The 18,867-nt window shown below is 42.7% G+C and overlaps 1 protein-coding gene and 1 non-coding gene across 2 annotated transcripts in view; both read left to right on the top strand.

The window, feature by feature from the left end:
• Prep (prolyl endopeptidase) overlaps positions 1-18,867 on the top strand; it is a 113,674-nt gene that overhangs the window by 55,214 nt on the left and 39,593 nt on the right. The window contains exons 8-10 of the mRNA XM_003466028.5: positions 6,923-7,114; positions 11,640-11,837; positions 17,112-17,215. Coding sequence (XP_003466076.1) covers positions 6,923-7,114; positions 11,640-11,837; positions 17,112-17,215 — 494 coding nt within the window. The remainder of the gene's footprint in view (positions 1-6,922; positions 7,115-11,639; positions 11,838-17,111; positions 17,216-18,867) is intronic.
• LOC111755700 (small nucleolar RNA SNORA2/SNORA34 family) lies at positions 15,281-15,417 on the top strand. Its single transcript, XR_002790248.1, has one exon. It is a non-coding gene; the product is annotated as a small nucleolar RNA SNORA2/SNORA34 family (small nucleolar RNA).

The following is an 18,867-nucleotide window of genomic DNA, read 5'->3' as shown; positions in this document are numbered from 1 at the left end:
AAATCCAGGCTCTGAGGCGGGGCGTTTCTGGATTTCGAGCTCCGAACTCCTCCCCCTTCCTCTTCTCCCTTTCCTTTCTTGTGTGTGTTTACTTTTCTTTCGGATCCTTTCATTTTTCTGTAGGTCAGCTACTTTATTGGATAGTTAGTGGCAGAAAAGGAGCTGACCTCATTCTGAATAGATTTGAAATTATGTCAGATTTTGAAATAGAATCCTTCAAAAGCACTTGTTATATGGAGAGAACGGCGGGTTTGACATCGTTGTTGCTAGCTAGTAACTTACATCATTCTCCCAGGCAGTGTCCCTGGGCAGACCCTTGATAGTCTCTGCTCTGCTCGGGTTACAGAATCTTTGCAAGGTTTGGGGAGAAAAGGTGGGTGACTTACTGGTTTTGCAAATCTGAGCACAGTGTACTTTGCTCACACTTTCACTAAGCTTTTTCTTCTGCAAGTTTGATCATTTTAGATTGAAGTTTTTAATACGTTGTATTTAATCCTTTCATGTCATTAAAAAAATTAGCTTTCTCCTACATAAATTAACCCTTACTGCTCACAACACATAGCCTTAAAAGGAAACTCAGCATTTATCAGACAGGTAACTGTTCAGTGAGCCATCGCTGCCTGACGGAAGGGGGAAGCCTCATATTCTTGGAGCAGAGGTGCTGCTGCTCCATTGTTCATTCCTAGTGGGGCCGGCATTCTTGGGGAGCACTGGGAAGGGGGACATACCAGTGAGTACTGTGAGCAACGGAGTTATCCAGAGGCCAGCAGAGTTAACTGAAAGTTCAAAGCCTGCCCGATAGGGCAGGAGAGCTTCTGTGAGAAACGAGGAAGTTGGTAGAAAGTAGTTATATGTTTCAGAGGGAGAATGCAGTAGAACAAAGGAAAAGAATCGGAGCCCTGAAAGACCAGGAAAATAAATAAAATATGAAATTTGATGTAAAAGACAAACAATCACTGTTAAAATTAGTACTTGTGCTATTTTTCTTTCAGAAAAATAATAGTAGAGATATTAATACAGGGCCTCTTGCACTGAGCTGCATTCTCGGGGTTTTGTTTTTTGTTTGTTTGCTTGTTCCTTATATTAATTTTAAAATGAGTGCTATAAGGACTTTTGCGAGGAAAGTGGACATAGATGATGCCAATTAGTTTTTAAGATTTTACTCTTAGCAAAGTGCTCAGTTCAGAGGCATCATATTCAGTTAATTCTTGTCAAAGGACACTGGGTTTGTGTATGTGGCATTTCCTGTGTGTCAGGCTGTTTCATTCACTCTTCTCAGCAACCTCTCAGGGACACAGATCACTCTCTCCTACCCGGGAAACCAAGGCTGTGAGCCCAGTGGCATTTAAAGTTACCAGTCCAGGCCGGTGTGATTCCCCAGCCTGTGCTCTAGCCATTGTCATGGGGTTGAAGGAAGTGAGAGGAAGCTCTTTGGCCCAGGGGACGGCTGCCTGTGTCCCCTGGCTGCCTGTGTCCCTCTGGGCTCTGCTACATGACCAAGCCTTGTGTCTGTTGTCTCCACAACATGGGAAGCCGTGTGGCTTCTGTGAACTATAAAAGCACCTGAGTTCCTATTGTTAGAAGGTGTGCACCACATTCTCTGTGAAATGGAGTTAATATCATTGATGATTTCCAAAGAAAGAAATGAAGTATGTCTTTGCTGTAGGAAGTGCACAAGAGGGTTTATTGTAAGCCAATCTCACTCAGTAAACCAGCAGTCCCTGCCAAGAAGCAGGTTTATAAAAAGCCGTTTCAACTTTGCTGTTGGAGAGGTTTGGGAATTGAATTCTGCTGGCTTTGCAATGAATAACACCACTCCCAGACAAACCAACCTCAGAGCAAACGAGCAAAAAGTGAATGGGTTGAGGAGTTAAGCCAAGCCTCCTTTTAAAAAAGTAATTTTCCCATTTTCCATTTAAATCAACAGAGGCCTCACTTGTGGGTAGCAAAAATGAATCAGCCCTGTTATCCAGCTGAAATACCTTTTCCTGTGAATGACTTCTCTACCAGAGGCCAGGGGAAGGATTCAGCAGAGCACAAAGATTCCGTGAGCCTCCACGTCAGTAATGCTGCCCTGCAGAGGCCTATGTTTTGAACTGCTTTTCAAATTTTATGAGTAGATTTAAATCAAGCAACATTCCTGATTCTGAATGACCTTCTGACCACAGTGTGGCTAAGGTTAATGGTTTGGCATTTGGTGACAGAAAGTTCAGAAACTTTTTAAAATTTTGTTACCCAGTGGAAGTCAGTTACTTGGTCCCACAGTTTTAGGCTCGCTTGTGTGTGCAGCAGAGCTTTAGAAATCGCTGCTGTGTTTTCCCTCTGGTGCATGCTGTGGTCACTTTGGGTGGGGAAGGGTCATGATAAATACCCCTGGGCAAGAGACCTTTTCAGGCAGAAACCATAACATGGTTACTTGGCAAAATAAAGGTTTCGCATCAGGAAATGCTTTATAATAGGGCAAATATTTAAGGGACCTGACATTTCACTGAGCCAAGATTTTGTGTCTACAAATGTCACAGCCCAGAAAAATTCTTTCTTCTTTCTTATCAACAAATGTCTTTGATTGTCTTCAAATTTTGCATTTCAAGGTAATGACTTACTTAGGTTTTTATTCTTTTTAAGAAATAGTTTTTGTAAAGCTGTGTTTTATGTAAAGTAAGATGCAGTTACCTTTTTAGTGGATCACCTGGTGAGTAGTCTTTTGAGGTTTGCTGTTTGTCATTGAAAAATATATATATAATTGTAACTCAGATGTAGTTAACCTTTTATGAGACTTAATTGTACAGATTCTGTTTCTGGGGTGTTGGCAGCTTACACACTCTGAATAACCTCCCAAATGAAACAACTGAAATGGTATGTAACATTTATAGAGCATCTTTCTAAATATGTTGCTAATTAGGCACAGAAGAAAAGAAATCATAGAGACCAAACATAGATTGAAAGCAGGAATCCTGAAGGGGAAGCTGGATTGTACTGGGTGTTTTTGCTGGGGTGAGGTAGGTGGCTAATAAGAGTCCAGGTTCTCCCTGGTGGAGGAATCTTACAGAAGCACACTCAAGGGAGAGGTGATTGTTAAAGTCAGCATTCCCGTGGTAAGGCTACAGTATGTGGGGTGTCTAGTAAGGAACCTGCCTGGAGGAGCCTGGAGAGACAGGCTGTGGAATTTTTCTCTTAAAACCTGAGACACACTGACCTTCACACTGACCTTCAAGGATGCTGGTTGACGTGATTGCCCTTGTGAAGTCCCAAAGTTTAATTTTAAGTGCTGTTGGTTGGTTGTATTCCAGGAGACAAGCAGAGCCGACTGCCGGGCTTCCCTGGAGGCTGCCACTTAAACCCAGGCCTGCAAAAGTCCCACGTAGAGTGTGTCATGGGAGATCAGTGGTATGGCAAAAGCAAAATCAGACAAGGAAATTGGCCAAGATAAGAAAGAAGCACAACAGAGTGTTCAGTACACTTTTAGAACTAAGTAATGTAACAGATCGGGAAAGGGACTGAGTAAAACATGCAGGAGTAAACAATACGATCATGATCAGAAGTTCAGCTATCAAACACATTAGACACAGTTGAAGAGAGTTAATAAAGTAGGATCTCAGTTTAAAAAGACCTAAAATAGAGCTCACCGAGAGTGGGAGTCCAGGAGTTATTAGACATGAAGAACAAATTCCTTCCAGAAATGATAAACTTTGAATCAGGACAAACCAGTGAGAAAAACTGACGGGAAGACTTCACAGAAATAATGAGAAAATGATTTATAGTTGATTTAAGATGTTACCATGGGAATGATGTTTCTCTATCAAAGTAGACCTTAAAGCATTATTAGCAATAAAACTTAATAATCATAAAGTCAGTTTTTTAAAATGCCAATTTGATATTTTTCAATACCAATATGTTCAATAGCACAATTTTAAAACATAAGGAGCAAAAATGAACAGACATACAAGTAAAAATAGACAAATCCACAATTGGAGGACAATTTTTAACAGAACTTTGCTGTGATAGAACAAATGGCAAAAAATATATCCGCATACCCAGAAGGTTTGAACAGTGTAATTCACAAATGACCTGAGAGGTGTATTTAACATTACATACCTAATGATTACAAGATACATGTTCTTTGTAGTTACATAGAGAACGGTTAAAATTTTAGACCATAAAGCTTTTCTCAACAAGTGCAAAAGCACTGAAATATTAGGTGTATTCTTTGAGCACAATAAGCCAAAAGTCAGTATGAGTAACCAAACAATGAATAGTCTTCCAAAGAAGTCCCGTAAAAAAAGTACAAGTTGTATGCAAAAGAGCATGTGTTATATGATTTAACATCTATAAAGTTCAAAAATGATGTTGAATGTAGTATGTATAGATGCAAATATAGGCAGAAAAATTACGAAGAAAATTGAGGATATTCCCATGGAAGTCAGGCCAGTGATGACCTCCTGAGGGGAGGGTACAGTGTCAGTAGAAATGAGTTGACTGACTTATTCTTCCGGGTGAATTGTAGAAGTCAAATTCCCTGAAATTTAGATTTCCATCAGTATTGTATGGATTGTATTCATTTCCTCTGGGCTTGTTTGCACCTTTGAAATATTGGTCTTCCCATGCAGAGACATGGTAGGTGTTTCTACTTATGAAGGTTCATTTGTTTTTATCTTTAAAATTTCTTAGAATTTAGATGTTTTCATATTGACTCTACCATCATGTTAGATGCATTACTGGTTATCTGTTAAGTTTGCTCCTCCTGAAAGTGAGGTCCTCCCCACACATTTTTTAACCTATTATTGCTAAAATGTAGGATAGCTGGAGTTTTTTAAAATAGTGATCTTACTAGACTTATTTTCAACTCCTTGAAATACTTTCAGTGCAAGTTTATTCTGGGGTAGGCACTAGGAGTCACTTCTATAATAGTTTTCATATTTTCTTTGTATTCTTAGTTTCTAGTTGAGAAAAATGAGGTTTAGCAGGGAATAAAGAAATTGCTCAAGGCCGTACAACTTTGTGGGAGAGTTGAGTAATTTAGGTGTGTGCTGGGTCGAGGATCTGAGGGCTTTGTGTGTGCTACACAGATCCTGTACCACTGAACTCCGTCCCCAACCCGAGAGCTTGGGTTTTAATCCAGATTCATCCAAAACAGAACAAACTCCCTGTCTCCTCTCCTCTTCTCTTAGTCTTATTTCCTCTTTCTCCTCCTCCTGTTTTTCTTTTTTTTTTTTTTTTTTTTTCTCTCGGTATCAGAGGTCAAATCCAGGAGGTCCTCACACATGCACAGCAATTATTCTGCCAGTGAACTACATCCCCAACCCTCACTGTCTGTGACAGAATTGTATTTGTCCTAATAAGTTAGATTCAACAAATTGTATTAAGATATGCTGTGGACATAAATGAGATAATGAGTGTAAAGAACTCATGAAAGTTACAAGGAATATAAATGAACCCAGCTAACATAGCAATGTGACTATTTTAGTGTCAGTTCACAGTGACTGTGACATCTGGGGTAGGAAATGACTGGAGAGTCCTTAAGATCGGGCATTGGCTTTCAGTAGTTTAGAAGTTGTAAGACATTTTGCTTTATAAAATATTTGAGATGTTCTCGGAACATCTATGGAAGATATACTGTGAGAGAAATGTCTTGCCAGTGAGTTTAGGGGAGTGCTTAAATATTGACAGTGTGTAGTGAGCCTTTCAGTGCTGATGATAGTAAATATATTTAATAGCAGTTCTTAACTGTGACCATCTCCAGACTAGTTCTAAGGAATAAAGAAGTGGAGGATGTTCTTTCTTTTAGTGCAGATTTTTTCCTTTGAAGTACATGCTCTTCTTTCCATGCAGAGTGTGGTGATCAAGAAATTGAGGGAGGGGAGAGGAAAGGGAGAGAAAGGAGATGAAGAATGGAATTAAAATATGTAATAAACCAACTCCACATGAAGAATGTAAACATCATGTGCTGCACACATGTACTAATAAAGTAAAAAGCTAAATAATAAACAGATAGATACAGAGCTGGGTTTTGAGAGGAGTGCTATGCGGAGTGAGCTGGCCGCCGATCAGCAGAGGCTGGTCCACCTGAGAGTGGGCTGGGCCTAGGATATGGCCCATGATGTGGCCCAGAAGCACATTTTACAGAACTGAACAAAGGCCAGTGCCACAAAGAACAAGAGGTGAGGCCAGAGTTGGGACAACCTAAAATTGGCTACTTAAGGAAGGACTGTCACACTCAGGACCAGTGAGGGTCTGGGTTTTATGCAAAGAGTCAGGAGGAAGTGATTGAAAGTTACTGAGGGCTCCAACATGGACTAAGTCAAGCATGGTATTAAGACATTGTAGTGGCTGCTATACTGAGAAAAATCAAGCATGGCAGTGCAAAGACTAGGCAGAAAGTCAGTGCTGGAGCCCAAGTCTTCTGAGATTGTGCTGTGGTGTCCTGAGCTGCCTGCTGCTTACTGTCCTGCATGGCGTGTTTAACAGCATCTCTGATGTCTACCCACTAATGCCAGTGACAACCCCCAAAATGTCTCTAGACACTTTCAGAAGTCCTATGGGGACAAAAGGTCAGTGGTTCCCGTTTGAGAACCACTGCTGTGGGACAGGAGAGAGACAGACTTGGCATGGTGTGGTAGAAGTAAGTAGAGAGTGGTGCTCAGATCTGACACACTCAGATGGGGGAGTATTTAGCAGATTGCAGGGGGGCAGTGACCCAGGGGAGAGGTCATTCGTTTCCCCATAGTGCCAGTGTTTTTAGGGTCACTTGTGCATCTTTTCAAAACTAAGTCATCCTCAACTGGTCCTTGCTGTTTCTCATACCTTAGAGTTTCCAAATACATTCTCCACTTAGTGATGAAAAAGCTCTACCTCCCTCTCTACATAGAAACTACACCAGTTTTTAAGATCTGCAAGGTGACGGGAATGCTTGGTCTCTTGCCAGGAATCCTGAAGTGGGTAAAACTGATTGACAACTTTGAAGGAGAGTATGACTATGTGACCAATGAGGGGTCCGTGTTCACGTTCAAGACCAATCGCCTGTCTCCCAACTATCGGCTGATCAACATCGACTTCACGGACCCTGAAGAGTCTAAGTGGAAAGTGCTTGTTCCTGAGCATGAGAAAGATGTCTTAGGTAAGCTGACAGGTCACTTGAAAATTGTGTTTTTCTTTTTGGTGAGAGAGCGAACAAGTTGGTCCATCTCAGTCTCTGGCAACTGATCCCAAGCTGAAGAACATTTGACCTTCTGTGATCAGCACTGAGATGTCTAAATCGCGCATCCTCGTCTTTGCTTGGTGACATTGTAACTTAGTACCTCATCGTGTGGAAATGCAGGGTCTTTATATAGTGGTGAAGCTGTGGATTCAGACTTTAAAAGGAACTTGTTTTCTGTTTTTAAACAAACAGCAGTTGTCTTTGTATACTTATAATGTGATAATAATCACTGATGTTTTATTCTTAAAACCCTTTAGATTCATAAGCCTTAGCTTTAAGCTTTTGAGTAACATTTGCGTCTGTCTACCTATTGTAGACCTGAGGATGAATTTACAGAATAGACTAATGTCAGACATAATTGAAAACCATTTCAAGGGCTGGGGATTTAGCTCAGTGGCATAAGCGCCTGCCTTTTAGGCAGGAAGTCCTGAGTTCAAGCCCCAGTACAAAAAAAAAAAAAAGGAATAACAAATGAAACCCTTGCAGTCTTTGCTTTGTATACTAAACTACATTACCCTCTCAGGAACTGCACTTTCCTATCCATGTGTTTGATGGTGCCTTCAGGGCCCTTTTATCCATTTTCTCTGATTTTTCCAAAGTTGACATGCTGCTTTATAAATTATTGTCCTAGAGCTGAATTGGATTAGAATAAGACTGATTTTGCAGCTTTTGTACATGACAGGGACCATCGGTATCGTCCATGAGTTTACTTGGTGGTGGTGGTGAACGTCTGCCAATGAGTTAATGAGGATGAAATCTAGGGCCATTCAGAAATGCACAGGTACCTGGTACATAATTGGGGGAAACACATACCAGCCTGCGAGTGGCCCTAGCTCAACAAAAGCACTCCTCCAGTGAGTTCTTCAGTGAATTAAAGCAGCTGGGTTGGTTCACGACCTGGACCAGTAAGGAACTCTTCCTCCCTAGCTTAGAGCAATGTATTCTCTGTGCCTACTGGGTATTTAGAGCTGGCATTACTTGGAGTGGTCAGCAGATGATGACAGCTGTGACTCAGTCACAGGTCCCTTTGGACACTTCCCTCCAGGCCCTTGTCTCTGTAGTTCCTTTGGCTTTGAAAGGGCATTAGTTTCCTGTAAGTTTGCAGCCCCCAAGAATGTGACTGCTCCCCTGCAGCCTATTGTAGGGCTGAGCTGTGGAGCCCCACTAGCCGGTTGTACTGGACAGGACCCAAGACGACCTGCCCTGCCTGCTTTTCCCTGCCGAAGCCTTCTGCAGCCCCGAGGCAACTGCCTGTCCTAGGTGCTGCTTCAGTTCCTCAGCTGGCCTCCTCCTATTTTCCAGATCTCTGTCATTGTCCACATCTTTCCTCAGGTTTCACTCAGGGGCCAGTCCTTCATGACTCTCAGGTTGGGGTCAGTCATTCCCAGCAGGGAGGGAGACTCACAGATAGCAGGGGCTCTTTCCAAGGAACCGTCTTGTCTCCTAAAAACCTTTGTCACTGTCTGACCCGTTTATGCACTTGGAGGAAGGAATGAGCCATGGAACAGGTTTGGAACATTTCCTTAATCATCTTCATAGTCCCACTGACAGCCTGATAGCTTCCCACCACCCTGCAGCAGGAATGTCTTCTATAGTCCAGGATAGCCAGCTCAGGATCTCCTGAGTGTCAGCCTCAGCTGTGCGCTCCACCTCCATCAAACACACGTGTTGATGCATCCAAATGAGACTTGGATGGCACGTGTCTTCAGGTGAGGACCCTGGTACTTTTCAGATGCATGTCAGGTTGGAACCTTGATCCTTATAGAGGGAGCCACCATGGATAGTGTAAATATTTCTTCCTAAGGCATTGGAATTTTCTTCCATTTAAAGCTGAAAGGGAGGAGCAAATTATGCCTTAAAGTAATGTCCTTTCTCATTTGTAGATCTAACAAAATGCAAATTGATGCTTGGAGATTTTGGGGGGAGGGGTTGATACATTTTCATAACCTTCCTTCTGAAAGGTTATATATTCTTTAGACTAGAAAAGGGAAACCTTTAATAATATTCAGTAGAGCTCATCAACTCTAAGAGAAGTATAGTTGAATTTGCTATATATCATTAATACAGAATGCCCTTTTGAGAATAAAAACTAGAGATGAGTCATAAAGTACAGCTATAAAGTCGGAGCTTTTATTAATGACAGCCCACAAATCTCCTTGTCCATTTATTATTCACTTTATCTGTTTTATAATTCTGGTGTACTTGTGGTTAACACAGATTGATTATTCTTTGACGGCTATAATTTACTTCAATTTTCTCCCATACTTTTTTGTCTTTAGAACATTAAGCTGTGTGAAATATATTGCTTGATTGAGATGCTGTTCACACACACACACTGTTTTAGAGAATGAGAAAGTTAACATTGCTTGGAAGCATTCTTTGTATCTTTACTTTTGGAAGAGTTTACTATGGTAGTTGTCTCAGAACCAAGACAGGTGCTGGTGATCCTGAGTTCCCCTTGGCCAGTACTCTGTTCCTGTAAATAACTGACCACATAGTAAAGTTAACTGCTAGTTTCTTGGTTATGAAAAATAAGCAGTGTTAGGAAAGACACCCATGTTAGTCTTTCTAACATGTTGGGCTGTTACCTGCAACCCAGCCCTCTCTTCTATCTGGTACAGTGGCCCTCCCTGTGTCCATGCCTCACCCCAGCCTCTGTACCTGCCCTCGGTGCCCCTCTTACCTGCATCCCCTCAAGTCATCTCTGCTCTCTGAGCCCGGCCTCTCAGCGCTGTTGCTGTAGGTTGCCGCCCTGGGCATTGAGGAGAACTCAGTTCTCTGCCTCCCTTCCCATATCCCCCTGGTCCTCAGGTCCCGGCCATTCTTAGGAACTGCCTATAATTTCTCTCCCTTTCTGCCCAGGCTTTATCATAGGACACAACAGTGTTTATACTCAGATCCCTCCAGGTTTCTATAGACTCGTGGTCTTGTGTGTCCAGCTGTCACATACAAAAATCCTTTGATCTTCTCTTTACTTTTGGCATCTTTCTGTTCCAACTGACAGTGAAGACTGATAAACTCCCCTATATCTGGGTCTCTAAATGCGCTGTCAGATAACCTCTAGCACCCCTCCCTGAATTTAAAAGCTTTTTCTTCTGAAAATGGATCTCTCACCTTGTTCACTTTACCAGTCTTCCTCCCTTCAGTCATAGTCTTTCCTGTTTCCTCAGTGTACCCTTCCATTCTTGACTCACCTGTTCTTCTATCGCCTGTTTCCCTGAAAAGCTATCTTTTCCCTGATAACCCCTCTGAGACCACCCCACCCTCACCCCAGATTTGCACACCTTTGTATTCAAGGCCAAATTTGCACAATTCAGTGCTTGCTTAGGGACTCTTGTTTTGGGTCCTCAGCCAACCACCTTTACTCTCATCAACATCTACTACCTGTATTTTTATGATTGCTATTTCAAGGACACAAGTGACCTCATCTGCTACTATACACCAAGTCCTAAATACACTTTTTCCAAATCACTCTGGCAAACATAAATCATGATTTTGCTTTCGTTTTTCTTTCTGATGGTGTTTTCCCATCTGCTGGTCAACGTGGCCTCACTGCAGCACTGACTTCCGCTTTCTCGCCAACCCGGAAGTTGGCCTCCAACTTTTGCACATGCGCGGACACTCCCCCAATCAACTGCCCGTAGGTCATTCAGCCCGCCCCTTTAGCTCCGCCCCTGACACGCCCGTGGGGTTTTCCTTCCTTGCTTCAGAGGATACTTAAGTCTTCGGAAGCCCTGCTCTTTCTGTCTTCTCTCTCTTTTTAGCTCTCAGTCGGAGGAACAAGCACTTCCTATCTCCTGTAGCATGGTATGAACTAGAAAATATGTAGGAAAGTGTAACAGGTAGCTTTTCTGCCATTGTAACAAAAGACCAACTTAAAATGAAAGGTTTCTTTTGGCTGACAGTTTGTGGACTTCAGCTCGTGGTTGGTTGCCCTGCTGCTTTTTGGGGCCTCAGTGAAGTAGCACACTATGATACGAGAAAGCTGCTCACCTCGCAGTCACTGAAAAACAAAAGCAAAAAGAGATAGAATAGGCTGTGACTGGGATCCCAGGATCCCCTTCAAGGCCACACCCGTGATGACCGGGCTTCTTCCACCATGTCCCACCTCTTAAAGGTTCTGCCACCTCCCATTAGCTTCTCAGGCTGGGGCCCAAGCCTCCCACACATGGACCATCAGGAGACATTTATTCAAACTGTATCAGCAGCCTAATTATATCCCACAAATTACCTAGACCATCAAGAGCCCTGGCTCCAGGTGGAGAATGTTTGTTTCTCCTGAACATAATATCTCCAATCATTCAGGAAAGGACTTAGCTGAAATTAATGAATGATTAAAACCTATCGTAAAATGACTTGGTAAGCCTCATTGCTACGTAGCTCAGTGTAGAATTTGCACTCATTTTCAGTTGATGTTAGATTTTCCCCCTTCTTCTGTTTCCAGAATGGGTAGCATGTGTCAGGTCAAACTTTCTGGTCTTGTGCTACCTCCACGATGTGAAGAACGTCCTGCAGCTGCACGACCTGGCCACAGGTGCTCTCCTCAAGACCTTCCCACTTGATGTCGGCAGCGTCGTGGGGTACAGTGGCCAGAAGAAAGACACAGAGATCTTCTACCAGTTCACTTCCTTTCTGTCTCCAGGTGAGTCATTTCGCCACTGCTGCCTACTAAAATCAGAGTGACCTTGAGTTTCGTTTGGGAAGTAGAAATATAATGCTGTGTTTTGTAAGTTACACAGGCTGTATGATAGCCAAAATTACTTAATGGAATAAAAGAGGAAACTCAGTGATCAGAAATAAAAGAAAAATATAAAATGCCTAGAACTGCACTTTCATTAATCCTGTGTTCTGATTCTCTGTTCTAGGGCAGGAACGACTGTCATTCTAAGTTGATTAATAAAATAGAACCACACATACAAACTTTAGATCAGCCTTTGGTCTGTAGATACAAGGACACAGTGCAGATAAGAAAAAATATAAAATGCATAGCTATGTAAATGCATAGCTGATGTAAATTTTAAACTGAATTAAAATACAGTTCTAAAAGTATAGTTGTATCTTTGGGGAAAAAATGTTATCTTGGGTCTAGTAGGAAAGGAATTTCTCGTAAGTTGTGATTTTTATCTTTATGGTATGGGTTAACTCTGACACAAGCAAAATAATTCTTTTTACATCATAAAGAAGTTGGTCGTTCTTGTGGTTTTTTTTCTCTGCTCCCTTTTGTGCCACTTGCATAGAGTTGTAGCTGTGCCGCTCCACTGTGATTTGTCCCAAGAGTCTGGCTCAGTTGGCAGTTCGCAGCTGACCAGGCAGACCCTGTCTCAAAAGCAGTCTGGCTGAAAGCATTTCTGAACTTTCTTCCCTCAGTCATTCATTTGTCAAGATCATCTGGAGTTCTGTTTGTCCCACCCAGATTTGTTGAGAATAAAATAAAGCAGCCCTAGGGGAGCTAGGCAGGTGCTGAAGTGGCTTTGTGGTCCTCTTGAGATTTGGTCACATCACGGGGCCGCCTCGTCCGTTTTTCCTTTGGGCCTCTGAGTCACAGCATTAGCAATCTTGACTGGTGACAGGTTGCTGTCAGAGTTATTAAAACCCAGAGAATAATGGTCCAGAAGTAGGTCTGTTGATGTATCCTAGCAGCCTTTACTTCCCCAAGCGCCCTCCAGAGCGTTAAGAGGTCAGGAAAAGAGGCCCAGGAGTCAGGAACTCCACTTGGTGGTGTCCTGTGTCTGCCCCACCACAACTGTCCTGCAGCCCCCTGCGCCTAGAATACAGCAGCAGCCACTGACCAGACCATGCAAATCGTTTCCTCCAGATCACTTTTCTTGCTACACTGCTGCAGGGGCCACAATTTATTTCCTTAACCTCACATTGCTTCCAGAAATTTAACTTGGTAAAAATCTCTCATCTCAACCAATTTAGATGAATAAAGGACAAAGAGGAACACAGAGTAGGGGTGACTCATCTGCTCTTGATAAATGCCAGAGTTCCCAGAGGCCTGGAAATCTCCTTCGGTGACCTCATGTGACCATTTATTTCAGGAACAAGCTCATCATTACCTGGGGAAGAAAGGGCTCATTGTGCTCGTGTGACGCGATGGGTTCTGTGCCAGGCAGTGAAATATTATCCGTGACTGTGGCTGTGAAGTTGGAGAAGAGAAGTGTGCTCCTCGTTCTGTACCACCAGGAAGCTTCTGAACAGGCTTTAATTTGTTACCGCGGTGCTTTGTCTCGTCTTACTCATTTTGCTGCATCTTTCTGTTTTCTCCCTTTAATACAATTTAATGTCTAAAAACAGGATGGGTCATCCGAATCCAGGCCTTCTAAGGCCACATGTAAAAACAGCTGTCAGATAATTAAACTAGATCTCAGGAAAGCCAAGAATTGTCAGTGTATATCTGTATGCATCCATACACAGAAACATCTGCTCAGAAGCTGGTCTGGGCTGGTCTCTGAAGATTAGCTTGTTCACTACCGCAGTCCATAGCAGAGACATGAAATTATAAGTGAAGTCTCAGGGTCACGAGTAAGGACAGTTCCAGCATCCTGCTGTGGACATGCAGTGCATCTTGTTCTTATGCAGGTAGGTGGTAAAGGGGCACGTGGAGCCCGAGCCATTTATGACCTTTGCACCTTAAGTCTCACTTGGGAGAAAACAACAATTTGAAGCAGGATGCACTGATTCTCTGTGGCTAAAAGCACTTAGTGGTTGAACTGATTAATTCTGTACTTGTGGAACTTCAGGGTTGTCTAAGGTTAGCTCCAACAGACTTGCATCTGGCCATAATGCAGGCTAGCAGAACTATGGGCATGGCCCTGAGAGGCAGGGATGAAAAATCTAAGAAACCTTTCACGAGATTCTGGTTTTCAGTTTTTTGGTGTTTTGCTTTGCTTTGCTTTGTTTTATTTTGTTGGTTTTTCCTTTTAATGACATTAAAACCCAACCTGTAATCAGACAAGGCACTGTCTACGTGGGTTAAAATGTTGCTTTGCCTTCTGTTTCCATAGGTAGCTTCTCAGATCCCTCTGGCTCTTCTTTGTAGCTCCTTCAGGAGAGCCCTTCATCTTCACACCCTCTCCCTCCTACATTTATTTCAGGTTACACTGGGACCTTGCAGCCTTCCCACTGCTACAGTGGCCTTGTTAGAACAGTGTTTTCATCAGGAAATCGCTCCTGCAGACACATTTTCTGGGCTAAAGGAGTTCCCATCATCCAGTCCCTCTTTCACCCTTAACCCTTGCGGTTTATTCCCTGGAGATTGCCTAACTTGGTCATGATCCTGAAATGTTTTCTTGTAACGCCATTTTCTTGTTCTTTCCCCACATGAGCTAAATGATTAGGTCAAATGAGTCACATTGTAGTGTTAATGTGCAGTGGGCTCAGCCAAACTAACCCAGATGGATCAAAACACAGACAGTATTGATAAAATATGCTAACGCTAGTACCTCCAACTTTAACCAGGCTCCTTAAGAAACAATTCTGTGCCATTGGAGAGAGTAGAGATCAGGTGCCTGGCATCCTCTAGTATTGTTTATTTTGTTCTTTTAGAATTAGTGTCTTAGTCTTTCTAGATAAACAGGCATGTAGAGTGTATCTCCTAGTCTTTGTCTTTCTCTAGGGAATTTGCAGTCTAGTACACTGGTGGCTTGACTGAAGTCACTGTGCGGAGAATTGTGGCTCCAAAGTCTTTTGCTGTTTGGTCTACTATAGTTTGCAATGAAGCCAGAGTGAGTCAAGTGTTCAAATAGCATGGTCTTCACTGTGTTTTTGTATGGACCTTTTATATTACTCCCTTTGGTACTAGGGATTGAACTCAGGACCTTGCACTTGCCAGTTGTATGGACTGTGTGTGTGTGTGTGTATGTGTGTGTGTGTTTATGGTGGGTACCAGACAGTGAACAAACACCCTTGAAAATTGAAATATGTCTAAGATAGCCTTTTGCTCTCAAGATTACATTCATACAGGCAAATGCAGTTCTCAGTATGTATATCAACTCAGGACCTGTGCCCACCAGGTGCAGTTTCCGGTTAAATTATAAAGAAGTATTCTAATACATATCCAAGTATACTTAAGAATCTAATACACTGGCCCTGAATCAAGGCCAGCAGCTTCCTGATACTGTTGGTTTCAAGCAGGAGCCTAAAGAGATGTCTTTCTATGGTCTGTTGGCCATTTCAAAACTTGGGCAGTGAAATGGTCAATTCATTAGAAAGAAACAGCTTGAAGCAACTCCCCACCCTGTGAGCAGCTGTGAGCATGGCAGGCTGCAGCAGCCCAGGGCAGGAGCCACCAGCGTTTACTGGGATCCGAGCCATGCTGGGACCTGGAGCACCAGGAAACCAAGCAATTGCCTGTTATGTTTTGTTGAACTTCAATATACATGAACGTATGGACAGCTATTTTGAAGAGAACAAGTGACTCTACAACAGCCCTTAGTGACTTCCCTGTTGTCTGGTTTTGAAGACCTACAATGACTTCCTCATTCTGTTCAGATCAGTTTTATACTATGTTGTTTTGTATGAATTATCTGTATGCAAAGACATAGACAACTATGTGGAAGAAAACAGGAGACAATATGATCATAGATAATGAAGATCTCAGATCATCTAGCTTTGAAATTTATATCTCTTACATTGTTTTCTTATGACCTATTTAGCTCTGTTTTGTTGTGTTTAATTTTACCCCCTTTAAAATAAAAAAAAAATTAAAAAAAAAGAATCTACTACATATCCAAGCATACCTAAGAAACCTAATACTCCAGTCATGTTATATATCTTATTGCCACTGTTAATCGTATGTCTATTATAGTAATCTTGAATTAATTTTCTTATAAACATAAGAATTGAAACAGCACTCATGAAGATCACCTGGCATCCTCTTAACACATCTAAAGGTGTTACTCCTTGCTAGTGGGAGGATGAGGGAGTATTGTTTCTCTACTGCCAGTGAAGTACATTCACAGAGGAGCTAAGAAGAGGGATCCCATTTTAGTGTACAATCCGTCAATTTAAATGTGCGCCACGGGGATAGCATTCTTTTTTCCTGGTTTACCAGCAACTACTAGAATCATCAAGTCAATTTTTTTTATATCCTTCACAGCATACGTTGGAAATATTATGGAAGGAGCTACTGTTTTCACAGCAGCCACTGACTAATTCTGTTTCATAAACCACAACAGTGCCATTGTTTTCAGACAGTAATGGCTCTTCTTAACGTGTTGCTTTGATTTAGTTCTTAAATGTTAGAAAGGAGTGTTAAATTCAGGATGTGGAATTTTAATTAGTGGTTAAATGTGCTGTAATTCTTGGCATATATTAATCATTTTGTGTTGTGCACAGTTACTGATTCAATCAGAACTTGGAAGAGCAGTATCTGGAATGAGCACTGATTCCTTTGGGTGCCTGATTGCTTTCTGGTCCCACGTGTGTCTGGATGAGTACGTGTCAGGTAGCAGGAGACCTGGAGGACACACTGGGAGACTCCTGATAGCCTGTTGGTCTTGGGCAGATCATTGGAGTTTTTGGCTTTTCCCTCTCAGGAAAAGGACTCTGCCTGTGTGAGTGGTCTCTTGTCACTTGCACTCCTAAGTGGCCTGGCGTGGCGAAGTTTCCGTAGTTAGTGGGGGAAGTTTCCACAGTTAGATGTTTTACCTTTTCTCACGTTCACAGAACGCGTTAGAGTTTCCTACAGTGTAACCTCAGGCTGGTATAAAAAGCAGGCCCCCTGCGATGCAGCTCGTGAAGGTGAACTGTCACGGGGCACAGCTAGCAACAGCTGTTCCGATCATTCTGCTGAGCTGGTAATCAGCTGGGCCTAGAGTTCCTCTCCGCCATCCTGGCGTCTGTTTGTACCTTGTGGTCCTCATTGCCCTGCAGTGTGTCTCTGAAGCTAACCTAAGCTTTCCTTTCCTTTTAGGGATCATTTATCACTGTGATCTTACCAAAGAGGAGCTGGAGCCCAGGGTTTTCCGAGAGGTGACTGTGAAGGGAATAGATGCTTCAGATTACCAGACGACCCAGGTACGATGAATTCGGTCTTGGGACTTTGAGAATTAGCAAACCTGACTTTCAGGGTGAGTGTTCTCTCTACTTTGTCAGAAGTGTTGAAACACAGTAATGCAGACAAGTACTTTTGGAGTCCCTGCCGTTTCTGAGCATTGAGCCAAGCACTCAGGAACTGGTGGTGGGACCAGCACGGTACCTGCTCTCACATGGCTTAAGGAGGATCTGCTCATGGCTGCTGTTCTTGACAGGAAGCCAGAGTTCTTCGTCTCAGGGCTCTTAATTGCTGTAGCTGTCAAAGCAGCACAGTTTGTCTGTGTCCTTTGGCTTACTTGAAGTAGTAGTTTTCTAGCTGAGGTCTTGAAGACCTTTGCAGTATTTGTAGCATTTACTCAAGTGCTGTGAGTGCATAGTTTTAGTTTGAATTTTGTAGGTAGTTTTGCCTGGTACAGGTAGACACTCAGTAACATATAAATGAATGAATGAATGAGCTAAGCAAGCTGCAAGCTGAGTGTCGGATCACAATCTTTTGGGATTGGGAATCTCCCTTTTTGCCTCTTCTACTCCCCAAGTGTCCTGAGTCTCCCAGAAACTGAATATCTGGTCAGTTGATGGTGAAGCATGGCTGTGTTTCTGTGCAGTGAGAAGTCACCCACGGGGCCTGCCCATCTGGGGACTGGAACGCAGACCACAGATTAGGAACCAGAACATTGTGAAGAAAGAATGAGACAGATCTTAGATGCTCACAAGTATGTCTTCACAGAACTAGAGCATTGTTACAGTTCAGTGAATTCGCCTAGTAGTCCAACTGATGGACTAGGTGCATATAAAGCTTTGTTTAAAAACACAGGCAGAGGCCTGGATGGGTTGCTAGACTACAAGGTTTGCCAAACCCTGTTCTGTTTCAAGAGTTGGCCACCAGGCTCCTGTTTCTTGGTGAGCAGCTGTGCCCCTGAGTTTCTATGTTTTCCATAGTAGGTGCCTCAGTGCCAGACAAGTGCGGACTCACGAGGCCTAAAACATTTAGTAGTGGTGTCCCTTTTAAGAAAAAGAAAAAAAAAAAAAATTAGAAGCAATAGAATTTTGTCTAAAAGCCTTGTCAGACAGGCTTGAAGTCTGTTCTACACTTATTGGGTGACATTGGACAAGTCGCATAACCTCTGTGCCACAGTTTTTTCAACTATAAAATAAAGAAAGATATCTAGTTCCTTTGGGATTATTGTGATGTATATTAAAGGTTGGGCACATTGGCTATCATCTGTTTTTGTTCAGTAGAAATAAATATAACAAACATCGTTTTCTGTATCCATTTGGCTTCTTGTGAGTTTTATTTTCAAGGTGAGCCTGGAGAACATCCTGTTGTGACCTACAGCCCCACGCCGTACCATCAATGAGGCTCATTAAGTCACTTAGACTACTTTTAGAATGTCATTCTTTACTATTTTGCCTTTTCTCCACGTACAGAAAATTTGTTCCTGTTGGCTGTCACATTTGGTCTTTTCAGGCCGTACTTAGACCTTGCATCCCTGGTGAGGGTAGACGAGCCTTTCCTGCGAGCACTGCCAGGGTGTCCCAGGCAGCACGCAGCTCCTGAGACACAGTCCTAGCTGCATAGCCTCAGGTAGAGCTGCTCAGGATAAGCCACGATCGTCTCACCTGTCTGATGCAGA

Source organism: Cavia porcellus, unplaced genomic scaffold (assembly GCF_034190915.1).
Source record: "Cavia porcellus strain 051 isolate PalLab524CR breed Dunkin Hartley unplaced genomic scaffold, mCavPor4.1 scaffold_7, whole genome shotgun sequence".
NCBI lineage: Eukaryota > Metazoa > Chordata > Mammalia > Rodentia > Caviidae > Cavia > Cavia porcellus.
Note: the sequence above shows the minus strand (reverse complement) of the source record. Positions and strands in the feature narration are given on the sequence as shown.